Below are 12578 nucleotides of genomic sequence, written 5' to 3' on the forward strand. Positions count from 1 at the left end.
ATCATTACCTGTTAGGTTCACTCCCTCTGGGGCACCTAGTATTGGCCACTGTTGATAGACAGGATACTGGGCTGGATGGACCTTTAGTGTGACCTAATATGGCCTTATGTTCTTAAGGTCAAAGGCAGTATGACTAGTGCATGTGAATTTTTATTTAGTTTGTAAGTATGCTGTAATTTTTAGTCTGTTTTGTTTTAAACATTATCCATCCAAGGGACAAAAACAATAGTATATTTGTTCACATAAATTATTTGGTGAATACTTATGAACAGCAAATACATTAGCTGGAATTGGAATCAGTTTGTGAAGCATAGAAAGGGCAAATTTTAGTTAAAATAAATCACCAAGACTTGTGAGATCTAACGTCAGGGATAACTTTGGGTCCCTGTAACTCCTAGTGTAATGAACTGGCTCAGACATGCTGAAATGATCAAAGAGGAATGACATGTATTTGTCAGTTTTATATTTTGGTACACAGGTTATTATTAACATTACTTATAATTTATACAGTAGTGTCTAATGTTTGACATGTGCTGTTACATAACAAATTTGTTATGAAGAGAGAGTCCCTGTCTCAAACAACTTATATGCTCAAAAGGATAAAAGGTAGGGGGAAATAAAACAACAGATAAACATGGGGTTTTGTTATTTTAAAATTTCCTTTCATAATAATAGTATGAACTTATATTTAACCTTTCCTCCAATGAGTTAAATGTGTCTTAAAAACCACCTCTCAACATCTTAAAGATTGTGACTTTCCCAAGACTATACCGTGAGTCAGTGGCAGAGTTGGGAATTGAAGTCTGGTGTTGAAGCCACTATTCCCTTTCTCTAACCATACTTTCTTTCCTTTCATCTTGTACTCATTACTGTTGCTTCACTGTTGTGAAGGTTGGGTGAGGTTTTTTTTGTTCCCCATATGCTTTGAAATGCAATGAAAACCTCTTTCTAGTCATGGTTACCTGAATGTATTAATAGCTGCAGGGGAAATTACCTTGAATTCCATCACAGAAGACAATGAATGTTTTTGACAGTGTAGTATGACTCTGTTGGGGTAGTAACATGCAGATGACCACACCTGTACAATAGTAAGGGCATTTCACAATAATGTAGGTTTGATTTATTTCTTTTTCACTTTATAATGCTAATAAAATACGTGTATATATAAACTCTACACGGTAAAACAAAAGACATTTTGTATTCCTAAAATGGCTTTCTATTATAGTGTTATAATAAGTTATGGTGATTTTTCTTTTCACAGTTGGTTTTAGAAGATTCATTCCACAACATGAAACCTGAAAAAATGGGATTTATACATCTCTCCAGGTATATTCACCTCACTATTTGTATGACTTGCCAGCATATTGAACTCAGTCAGAAAACAGTCAAAGGAATACCAGTACTTTAGAGTTACTGTATGCTTAATAAAAATCTCCTGGACAGATGTCTCTAGGACCCAGAGAGACTGCGAGTGTTGACCAAAAAAAAAAAAAAAAAAAAAAAAAAAAAAAAAGAATCAGTACCTGAATGAATTCCCCCACCTTCTTATGATTGTGTACCTGTTTTCCTTATAAGGAAAATAAGGAAGTAAGATAAAGAGCAGTGTTAAGTTCCATAACCATGCTGAAGTTGCTTTTATGCACAGCCTGTCGTCTTTACCTATTCAGGTAGCTTTTGTTTTCTTTGTATTAATGTTCTGTCCTGGTATTTTGGAAGTTTCTCTTCAAACCAGTGTAAGTATCATCTTAGAATACATACTTCAGGAATCTATGACTTTTACAACATTCCACATTAATCATTTTACCCTGAAGGTAATTATTCTTTTATACTTTTAATTCACACAGCCAGAACTGAAAACGAATGGGGATTGTATTGCTTTTCCTGTTCTTTCTATTTCTGCTAAGAAATAACAATGTACAAGGTAAGGCGTACAGTTAGTGAACTCTGCTTCTTTAAAAGCATATTTTACATTGTTTTTTGTTTAACAACTTTTATTAACTAGCTTCCCATATTGTCTGTTCAATCATTCCTTTCCACTTAATGAATGTTTTTGACAGTGTAGTATGACTTCATAGCCAATAAATGTATTTAGAGTACATCTGTTCATAATATAGAACTACCTGCACCAAACACACAGGCTTTTGAGCCATTTTAATTAAACAAATCAGTTTGATCCATCATGAAATTTCACACTACATCTGTGGAACCTGGCATAATTTTAACTTCCAGAGCAAATACATTGGAAAGCAGAATGAAACAACTGTAATGTGTACAATGTTCACAGATCTATTTTGTTAAAAATTCTAGTTATGATTAAACAAACAACAATTATGAAATGCATTTCAGAAAACAAATAATAGTATGCATATTGTTCATAGATGAGTGACCTTCAGGTGCTCACATTTTTATTAATTACCAGTAATAGTGTAATTACTGATCAAGTTAAATACTAAATTAATATAAATATTTTAATGATGGAATTTTTGCAATAATATTAAGTATGTCCTAATGTGTCACTATTTTTTATCTCCAATATTTTTAACAAAATGGGACTTTTTATAAAAAGAATAATTAAACCCATTATTAATCTCTTTCCTTCCTGGGTTTAAATATAGGAAATTGTTCTCCAGGGAGTGCAGTGACTTGTGAAGATTGTTTGCTTTCTGGACCACAGTGTGCTTGGTGTTCTCAAGAGGTAAAGTAAATGATTTAAAAAATTTCAAAGCCATACAATCTAAGTGTTTGCAGTGGCTATGAGTGATGGAATTATTGAATTAATCGGGTCAGCCGGTGCTTTTGTAATGCATGAAGAATTTAGAGGGGAAAAATTGCCTGTGTAATTTTATCTGGAAATCAAAAGTGGTACATCTGGAAATTATGCTTTATTGTTCTCTATTTCTTTAAAAAAAAAAAAGATCCCCAGCTTTTAGCACTTTTGTTTTTACCTATCAGAGGAGCTGCCCTCATCATTTTGGAAGTGAATATGATGGGATTGTACAGCTCCTGTGATACTGGATAGAGAGCCCAAGATACAGAGGTCTTATGGCTAACGTATGGGGCTGGGAAACAGATACGGATTTGGTTCCCAGATATGTCACTGACTTCCTGTGTGACCCCAGGCAAGTCATTTAACTTATCTGTGGCTCAGTTCTTAATGTGTAAAATAGGAATAGGAATTCGTCCTGGCCTCACAGCAGGTGTTCTGGAGCCTCAGTTTGTTAGTGTTTGTGAAGCAGTTGGCTTCTGCGATTAAATCTCAATAGACATGGCTGTAAATAAATAAAATAAGCAGGGTTCAAATGAGAGCCACACATCCCTCTCCCTTCTAAAGCAGAAGGTGAATGATTAGGTGCTCAGCACTTTTGAAAAGACGGCTGCTTATTCAGGAGCCTAGATATGATTTTTAGAAGCCTAACTTTAGATTTTGGAAATCTTGGCTCTTATAAATACAGATAGACAAACACAAGGTTTTGTGAATCTGTTTCAGCCAACAGCTAGCCAGTCAATTGCTGGTTAGTTTTTGAATTATTGATCAGATTATTTTGAATTATTATGTACTGCAAAATTTCTTAAAATAATGTCTTAGTCAAGTGGATTGTGTTTGATACTTTTGTCCTGCTGAGCACCCGTCATAGCCATGGATTTCAGTGGCAAGTGAAGGTGCTAAGCATTTCAAAGGATCAGATCCAAAGCACGTAATAAATATGTAAACACAATACACAGATCAGATATGAAAGAGAAACAGAATGTGTGTTAAAATACCTTATTGTGGTGGTTTACTGTTCCTACCTCTATAGCTCTCCTCTAAGGGACTCTTTAAATAATGTATAAACACTTTCCTTAGGTGGTTTTAGTTGAACAGTAGAAATACCATCTTGGATGAAACTGACATACCATTCTTTTTTTAATCCAGTTTTTACTAAAAGCAATTTAGCAATTTGAAAGATAACACTAGGAAGTTTCCCCCCACCCGCACCCCGCAAAAAAGTGGCTTTTCTATGCTTTTTTAAAAAACAGTTCCTGTACAACTCAAAATGCAGGATTTCATAGTGTAAAATTTTCCATGCTATTAGGTACATAATTAGGCCAGTTGCCATTGGGTGTTTTCATAAAACACAAAAAGAAAACAACTAAGTTCTTGAGTTTGGAAGTACCATGTATAGATCATGTGCATTTATTGGAAATGTCAGTAGAATAAATATGATGTTTGCCCATGGATTTATTTGCTGCACTCAGGTGATGTGGGGTATTTAAGAACTGTATATTTATTTTAATGTCAGGCTAGACTCAATAAAAGCAGCCATCATAGTCTATTGGATAAAAATACACATTCTAACTAGCCCTGAACCATGTGTTTACCTGATAATGCATGTTTTGAGAAGCCAGAAAATTCAGTGTTAGCTACTGCAGACGGTATGCTTTGCTTTCCAAAGGTTTCATAATAATAGGTGATTTTTACATACACTGGGTTTGATCCTGTAGTTAATGGGTGTTTTGTCTGAGTAGATATCAGAAGTGGCCCCAAGTACAGAAAGGCAATTTTTTCCCTCCTATGTTTCCACTGAAATCAATGAGAGACACACATATCCATGAACAGAATTTGACTCCCCGTGGGAAGTGAAGAGCAGAGTCTTAGCATTAACTCTGAATTTCTGGGCTTTTGTGGATTTAAATTAATTTTGATGTAACTTTGACAGAGTGTTACTCAGTGACAAAATTCAGGGGACATTTGCAGTTTAAGGGCAAAGTTTAAATTCCTTATATAGGCACAAGAAAAGAGTATGGACCAGTGATACGAGCACAGGATTGGAAACCAGGAATTTCTAAATTTTAATCCCAGCTTTGACATGGAGTCTTTCTATGGCCTTGGTCAAATCACTTAGCCTCTCTGCCAAAGTTTTCACACAGCAATGATGATACCTTACAACAATGTTGTGGAAATTAATGTGAGTATAGTGCTTTGAAGAGGAAGAGTAATATATAATCATAAAACTCCCATTCCAGTTGGTGAAAGTTTTGCTTGAAAGCTGGGGCCCGATCCAAAGACTATTGAAGTCAGTGGAAAGTCTCCTGTTGACTTCAATGGGCTTTAGATTGATCATATCCTAAGTGCAGGAGAAGGCCAAACAGCACATAGAGCTGAATTCAAGGAAGTGAATACAAGTGCCACGTGTATCTCTGGGCTAAATTCATGGTCATGAAAATATGGTGTTAGTTAAACATCAAGTGTAAGATGGTCAGAAAATAATTTATTTTCCATTGTTCAATAATAAATTTAACTCTTCCATTCTTTCTGCTGATTGTTTCAGAATTATACAGACTCATCTGGAGTTCACGGAAGGTGTGATGCTCCAGAAAATCTTTTGTCGAAAGGATGTCAGTTGAAATTTATTGAATTTCCCATTTCTAAAGTAGAAATTCACAAAAATAAGCCCCTTAGCATAGGAATCCAGAAGAATAACTCTGATGTCACACAGATTTCCCCTCAAAAGTTAACTTTTAGACTGCGACCAGGTAAGTTATTCAGTTCATAACTGTGATTCTTTCCTGAATGCTATCTTTCCAGGTTTCTCAGAATAAATGGTTAATGATCTAAAAAACAATGTATTTACTGTATTTAAATAAAATATATTAACAAATTCAAAATTAAGCATTACTTGTAATCATATAAGACCTAGTGAATATTTATCATGTGTCACTCTGATGGATAGATCTAAAATAGATAAGATCTATTTAAATTCCCCCAAAGTACTTTGCATTTATGTAAAAGGAGATTAATCCCCCTGCTCTATTTTCTTCATTGCCCGGGGGCAGCACAAAGGGAATGGAAATGTCATACATCGATGGGGCTGGGAATTCGCTCCGTGGGTATAGAGCTGGAAGAGCTAGTTCCTTACAGTTCTTCTTGTGCCCTTGATGCAGGAGGTGTATTGAGGGTGAAAATGAAGGGGCCATGGTCATAGCACAGTAGGCGAGCTATCCCATGGGATGTGGCCAGCTGGTATTGGTTAGAGAAGTCTGAAGGCCAGGGGTGCTGGAACAGTTTTTATAGTGGGTTTGCTAAGAGCCACTAAACCAAACTGTAAACCTTATATATAATGGAATCCACTTCAGGTTAGGGGCCACGACAGCAGCACCTCCAGGTCCCAGCAGCACCTATTCTGGAGGCTTCTGTATCCTGCACTCAGGCCATGGCAGAGATGAGGAGAGAATTGGGAAACTGCAACCATAGCCAGCTCCCCAGTGTCTCACCTTTTCTTTGCTACCCTGAGAAAATCTCAGCTGCGGCAGAGAATCTGTCGTATAGTGTTTTTATCTGAGGATATCAACATGATTTGCAAGATCTCCTGAGGTCTATGGCGTTACTGTGGATTTACACCAATATAACATAGATCAGAATTTGTCCTAGGGAAAATGAGGTGCAGAGAGGTTTAAACAACACACAGTATGTTTGTATTAGAACCAGGAATAGAACCCAGGCGCACTTGTAATCCACTCTCCCAGTCCCATACTCAGACCACTAACCCTTGCACTCTCTCCTACAAGTGCTAACTTCTGTTTCGTTATAGATTCATATCTGAAGGTTTTAAAGCTGCACTCTGCCATTTGTTTTTCCTAACACACTAGATCTACAGGAATCAAATAGTCCTAAACCTGAAGTTAGTACTTAACTTTTACTGTACCAGTCACGTAATTCCTACTTAAGGCCTTTCAGATTTTCTATTTGGAATTTTTACTGATAATTTTATACCTTTCTGTTAATTCCACCAATGGCACATACAGTACTATTAAGAATAAACAGACAGTCATTGTTATATTGACGGTAACATTGTCTAAAGTTAAATGTGTTAATTTATTCTCCATTTCCCCTATGGCTTTACTAGGAAATGAAGAAACAATAGAAATTAAAGTTCGCCAGACTGAAGATTATCCAGTTGATCTCTATTACCTCATGGACCTTTCTGCTTCCATGGATGATGATCTGAATACAATAAAGGAATTAGGCTCAACTCTTTCCAAAGAAATGTCAAAACTAACAAGCAACTTTAGACTGGGCTTTGGGTCTTTTGTTGAAAAACCAGTTTCACCATTCATCAAAACCACAGCTGAAGAAATAAACAACCCTTGCAGGTAGGCAAAGAAAGCAACTATGTATGTGTTATTATTTAATGATGGAACACTGGGGGCAAAATCTTGCTCACTGCCCTCACTGGAGCCTTCCCATCTGACTCACTTGCAGCTGAGCGAATGAAGCAAATGAGACTTGGCTCTTGGTTCATACTCTGGTCATTTTCTATACCCCGTTGGGTTGTTGGGGGGGAGGGGGAGTTAAGGGGGCAAGAGGCTTGCCATTTTGCCTTCTGTTTAGATTTTCCTGCTAGTTACAGGTGTGTTTGACTGATTAGCACTTTGATACTCAAGTTATATATCTCTTGAATTTGCTTGAAATATATATTATTTATTTAAATCCTGGATTATTCATGTTACAGCTGTAAAGGCTCACCATACTTTTGAGTACTCAAAAGTACCAAACAACAATAGTTCAGTATATTTATTAATGTTCTTATTATTTATTTGTTTTAAAGAACCAGAAACAGTCCCCTGAGCCCCATGCTGCATGAGTCCTGCCCAGATCATAACTCTGGGGTGCTTGGGGAGAGTGGGGGCTGCATGCCTGAGACTCTTCTCCTCCTCAGAGCAAGTGGGGAGGCAAGGTGATGGTGGGAGTATAATGTGCCCTGTAAAGGGCTGGAACAGATTACAAGAGGAGCATAGGAGGAGTGTGCCACTGCAGGGTATCACTGGGGCACAATGCCTCCCAGGGCTATTCCTGGGGAAGTGCCATTTTCACACCACTCTTTAGCCACAGCGTATCTAAACGCACAGTTTCTCATTAAAATTAACTGAGTGTCATGTTATGTTTTAACCTTGAAGTTTTTTCACTTGGTCTGTTACCTGAACTATAAAAGGTACTAATTTCAGCAGTCATATTAATAAAACAAGTGTGACAAAGTTCCTCCTCTACCTTGGTAGGTCCTGTGCTTACTGGCAGATTTGCTCACCTCAGTGATCTTCCCCACACTCTGGATCAACTCCTCCTGTGTCTGATCAGGAGTTGGGAGGTTTGGGGGGAATCCGGGTCCGCCCTCTACTCCGGGTTCCAGCTCAGGGCCCTGTGGATTGCAGCTGTCTATAGTGCCTCCTGTAACAGCTGCATGACAGTTACAACTCCCTGGGCTACTTCCCCATGGCCTCCTCCAAACACCTTCTTCATCCTCACCACAGGACTTTCCTCCTGGTGTCTGATAACACTTGTACTCCTTAGTCCTCCAGCAGTACACTCTCTCACTCTCAGCTCCTGGTGCCTCTTGCTCCCAGCACCTCACATGCACTTCCTCTCCTCTGGCTCCTCTTTGCCTGACTGGAGTGAGCTCCTTTTTAAACCCAGGTGCCCTGATTAGCCTGCCTTGATTGACTGCAGGTGTGTTCTAATCAGCCTGTCTGCCTTAATTGGTTCTAGCAGATTTCTGATTACTCTAGTGCAGCCCCTGCTCTGGTCACTCAGGGAACAGAAAACTACTCATCCAGTGACTAGTATATTTGCCCTCTACCAGACTCCTGTACTGCACTGGCCTGGGTCTGTCACATAAGTTACACAGAAGAGATGTTCACCTGAAAACTAAGCTAGATAGAGTTACAAAGAAACTACCCTGTGTGCATTCTGTCTCTCCTTTGGCTGTAAGATATAGACATAGATATATCATTTATTTTATAGAAGTGTTCCACGTGATTGCTTACCCACCTTTGGATACAAACATGTTTTGCCATTAACAAATGACGCTGAAAGATTCAATGAAATTGTGAAAGAACAGAAAATCTCAGCTAATATAGATACTCCAGAGGGAGGATTTGATGCAATTATGCAGGCAGCTGTTTGCAAGGTAATGAAACCTCTAGGTGTAATATTTATTACTCCACATTTTAATATTAATAGATTTTAATGGTATTTAAAAAAAAATAAGCAGCTCTTGTTTTCTGAAAATGTAGACTTTGATCCTGATCTGACTCCACTAAAATCAATGGATGGCCCCCCACTGATTTCAGTGGGTATTTGGTCAGACTGTAAAGGTATATTCAAATTATCTCTTTTTTCATTAGAAAAGTATATAAAATGAAGTTAAATACGCACATTGAAAAATGATTGTTTTGTAGTTTCCATCAATAAAAGCACTGATCATGTAATAATCGGGTGTCTATGGGAAATGAAAAGCAATAAAATTACCACATAATCATAATAGTTTCTTCAATTTTTTCTCTTTAAATATTTTAATGATTCACAATATTTTATATAGATGACAAACAGCTATACACACTTCACTCAACACAACAATGAGAAGAGGAGATATGTTGGTCAAAGGCAATGGGGTGAACTCTGTTAAATAATTGTCATGGTGTCTTTTGATGTCTGCTTAAAGCAGAGAGGACATTACCTTTTAAAGATCTCTTTGAAAGACCTCTTCTTCTGCGTTGTACCCCATCATCCTGTATTATTCCTATCAATATAATCAAAGTCTATACTAAACCGTTACATTTTAATTACAGGAAAAGATTGGGTGGAGAAATGACTCTCTACATCTGCTGGTGTTTGTGAGTGATGCTGATTCCCATTTTGGGATGGACAGTAAACTGGCAGGGATTGTTATTCCAAATGATGGGCATTGTCACTTGGACCACAATAATGAATATTCCATGTCAACAGTTTTGGTAACGTGCTTTGTACAATTTTTCATTGTGGAATTTTAAAGTACAGGAAAGATGAATTGGAATATTAATGATAGTGTTCAGTGATATGCAGTAGGAGTTGGGAAATCCAGTCATTTGATGTCATCCATTTTAATTTTAATCACATATTTTCATAAAATCAAAACTAAGGACACAGCAATTTGACCTAAGTGATCTCAGAACATGTTATGATTAGAAAAAGTGATACCTCTTATTCCCAATAACTGCCACCATGGGTAACATGTGGAACAGAACCTATTGGCATCCTCTCCTTGAGAGAGGAGCAAAAATATGTTTTCATCACTTGTCTTAAAGGAAGTAAATTAAGGAGTGGTTCAGGAATGTATAGGACATTGCTGAGGTCAGAAAAACATTTCAAACTAAGAGTCAAGTGCTCAGACTAATACTGTTATTAATAGTTCTATTATGGTAAAGGCCCCTGTTAGGATGTGGGCCATATTGTGCTAGGTAAGTAGTGTCCTTGCCCCCAAGAGTTAGTTTTCTTACCTTCTTAGAGTCTAAATTCAGAGATTTAAGAGATTTAAATTAAGAGATTTAAAGAATATTCCAAAGGCCTGTGTTCCAGTGTGGACTAAAACCTCCTGACCCCAAGCACCAAAGCATGACATACAGGTGGAGCACTCAGTCTCTTCAGGGTAATGTGAGCACCAGAAGGAAAGGCTCTATGTGCACATACACACTTACTCTGTACACATGTAGTTGTAATTATATATTTATATTACACCGAGCATGGTATGAATGTATGTTCATTAAAGATAACATGCAATGTTTTTCATCACTATTTTTAACTCCTTGGTCCTTTTGTAAAACAGGGATTGATTTGGCTCTCTATATTTGTTTTCAGGAGTATCCAACAATTGGTCAACTAACAGACAAGCTTGTGCAAAATAACGTTTTACTAATTTTTGCTGTAACAAAGGAACAAGTTTACTTCTATGAGGTGAGGTAACTAAAATGTGTAATTCTCCAGTGTTTTGCTTTAATGTTCCTTTTGATAATGTTTATACATAAGCCCTTTCTTTTTCAGTTTAAAATTATTTTTACCAAAAATTTCCAGGGTTTTACAAAAAGTATTATTCAGTTTATTTCCAATTTTCACCCTACTTTTATATCATTCAAATATGTAAAAAATAACTGTTTTTTTTTTCAGGAAAATACAATACAATACATTGCATGAGATATATATTAGTCTGTGTGTATATGCAAAGCTGTCTGTTGAAGTAAGGCTATGTATTAGTCTCGATTAGAAGATAGACACTATAAACAGGCATGCCTGCAAGCTCAGAACTGTGTGTGCATCTGAACACACTGATGAATCTCATGCCACCACGTCCACATTTCAAGCTGTTAGTAGATAATGCTTTAAAGATTTAACACGCTAAAATGGGAAGAAAATGAAAATCTGTATCAGAATACATTTCAGAACACATGAAACTATTCAAAAGTTTTAAGAAAACAAAAATAGGAGAAAAGGATTATGAGTATATTCACTGCAAATGGTGTGGCCCAATTATTAAATGTAAATGTTCATAGTCTAATAGTTCTAAGTCTACAACAGTAAACTTTTTATTCAAATGAAAAGTTTTATCTGGGGATTAGAGATATATACTGTTTTCTTAAACTCTGAGGTGGCATTGTGTTTTGAGTTCTATTTTAGTTCTGCAGCAAACCACATTGATGAACGAAATTCAAAGCATTAATCTACTGAATACTTTTTTCCTCTGTCTTTCCATCCACCAAAATAAACCCTGATATTTACCCAGAAAAGTTAATAATAGATTTTTGCACTGATATTTACCTGATTTTGTTGCTATTGTTGTTTGTTTTTTGTCTGATAAATTCCCAATAAAAATTGAAAATGAAGGGCCCTATATAGTACCACTTGAGAAGACTAGCATTGAGGATTCAACCCTGCAAGGTGCATATTTAATTAAAAATATAGCTAGAAAATTAGATACCTGATTTAGAATGTCTAAAAACTCAGTTACTTTGAAAGCACCTCATCATGTACTGATTTTATGGTTCTTTACGTAATTGTAAATTGGGTTTTATGTTGAATCACACTGTGAATAAGTACTTTTTAAGTCATAGTAGATAAGCTTCAGGGTAGAACATTCTTATCTAAACTGTTCAGCATAATCACTAGCATTAGACAGTTGTATCTTAAGATGCTGGGTACTAATGTTTGAGCCTGCTTTTTCTCCTGTGAGACAGGGATACCCCTTGAAACAAAATGTCCGCATGAACTTTTGTTCATCTCTCAATGTGTTTTTACGTGATCTGAGAGTTTTCTTCCTGCTCTTCAGTTTGAAACTTCTTTTCAGTGAGATAAGTTGGAAGGTAGCAGGAAATATAAAGTACAAAATGGCAAAATAGAAGGGAGAACTTCTCCCCTCCCCCTGACATCTAACTGCCTGTATGCACTGAAGGGAGAAAAGATACTTAGCATTGTTTGAAGTGAAGAATACAAGTCTCAGTTACATGAAGACTCTTTTGTTTAAAAAGTCATTGCATGGCAATGGGAGCAGAGAGGGTGGAGAGGAGATTAGACATTTTATTGCAAATGGGACTGGGGCAAGGAGTGGAAAAGATACTTTGCACCACCGTTGTGCATCTATTCAGGGTTTGGCCAGAGGCAGTTCCATCCCTCAGCTAAACTAAAGCAGCCATAACTTGTGTCAGCATGCACATTTTCCCCAGGTACTCCCAGTTTGTCCCCTAGACTCAGGACCGGTGCTTCCATTTAGGCGACCACCTAGGATTTGGAAGGGTGG

At 37.0% G+C, this 12578-nt stretch overlaps 1 protein-coding gene across 2 annotated transcripts in view; it reads left to right on the plus strand.

Moving 5' to 3' along the window:
• The first annotated feature begins 1622 nt into the window (after positions 1–1622).
• Positions 1623–12578, plus strand: part of ITGB6 (integrin subunit beta 6) — a 48090-nt gene continuing 37134 nt past the window's right edge. For both annotated transcript variants that reach the window (XM_030580766.1, XM_030580765.1), the window contains exons 1-8: positions 1623–1733; positions 1845–1921; positions 2616–2695; positions 5310–5514; positions 6885–7131; positions 8777–8942; positions 9604–9765; positions 10649–10744. In XM_030580766.1, coding sequence (XP_030436626.1) covers positions 1861–1921; positions 2616–2695; positions 5310–5514; positions 6885–7131; positions 8777–8942; positions 9604–9765; positions 10649–10744 — 1017 coding nt within the window. In that variant the 5' untranslated portion in view covers positions 1623–1733; positions 1845–1860. The remainder of the gene's footprint in view (positions 1734–1844; positions 1922–2615; positions 2696–5309; positions 5515–6884; positions 7132–8776; positions 8943–9603; positions 9766–10648; positions 10745–12578) is intronic.

This window comes from Gopherus evgoodei, chromosome 11 (assembly GCF_007399415.2).
Source record: "Gopherus evgoodei ecotype Sinaloan lineage chromosome 11, rGopEvg1_v1.p, whole genome shotgun sequence".
NCBI lineage: Eukaryota > Metazoa > Chordata > Testudines > Testudinidae > Gopherus > Gopherus evgoodei.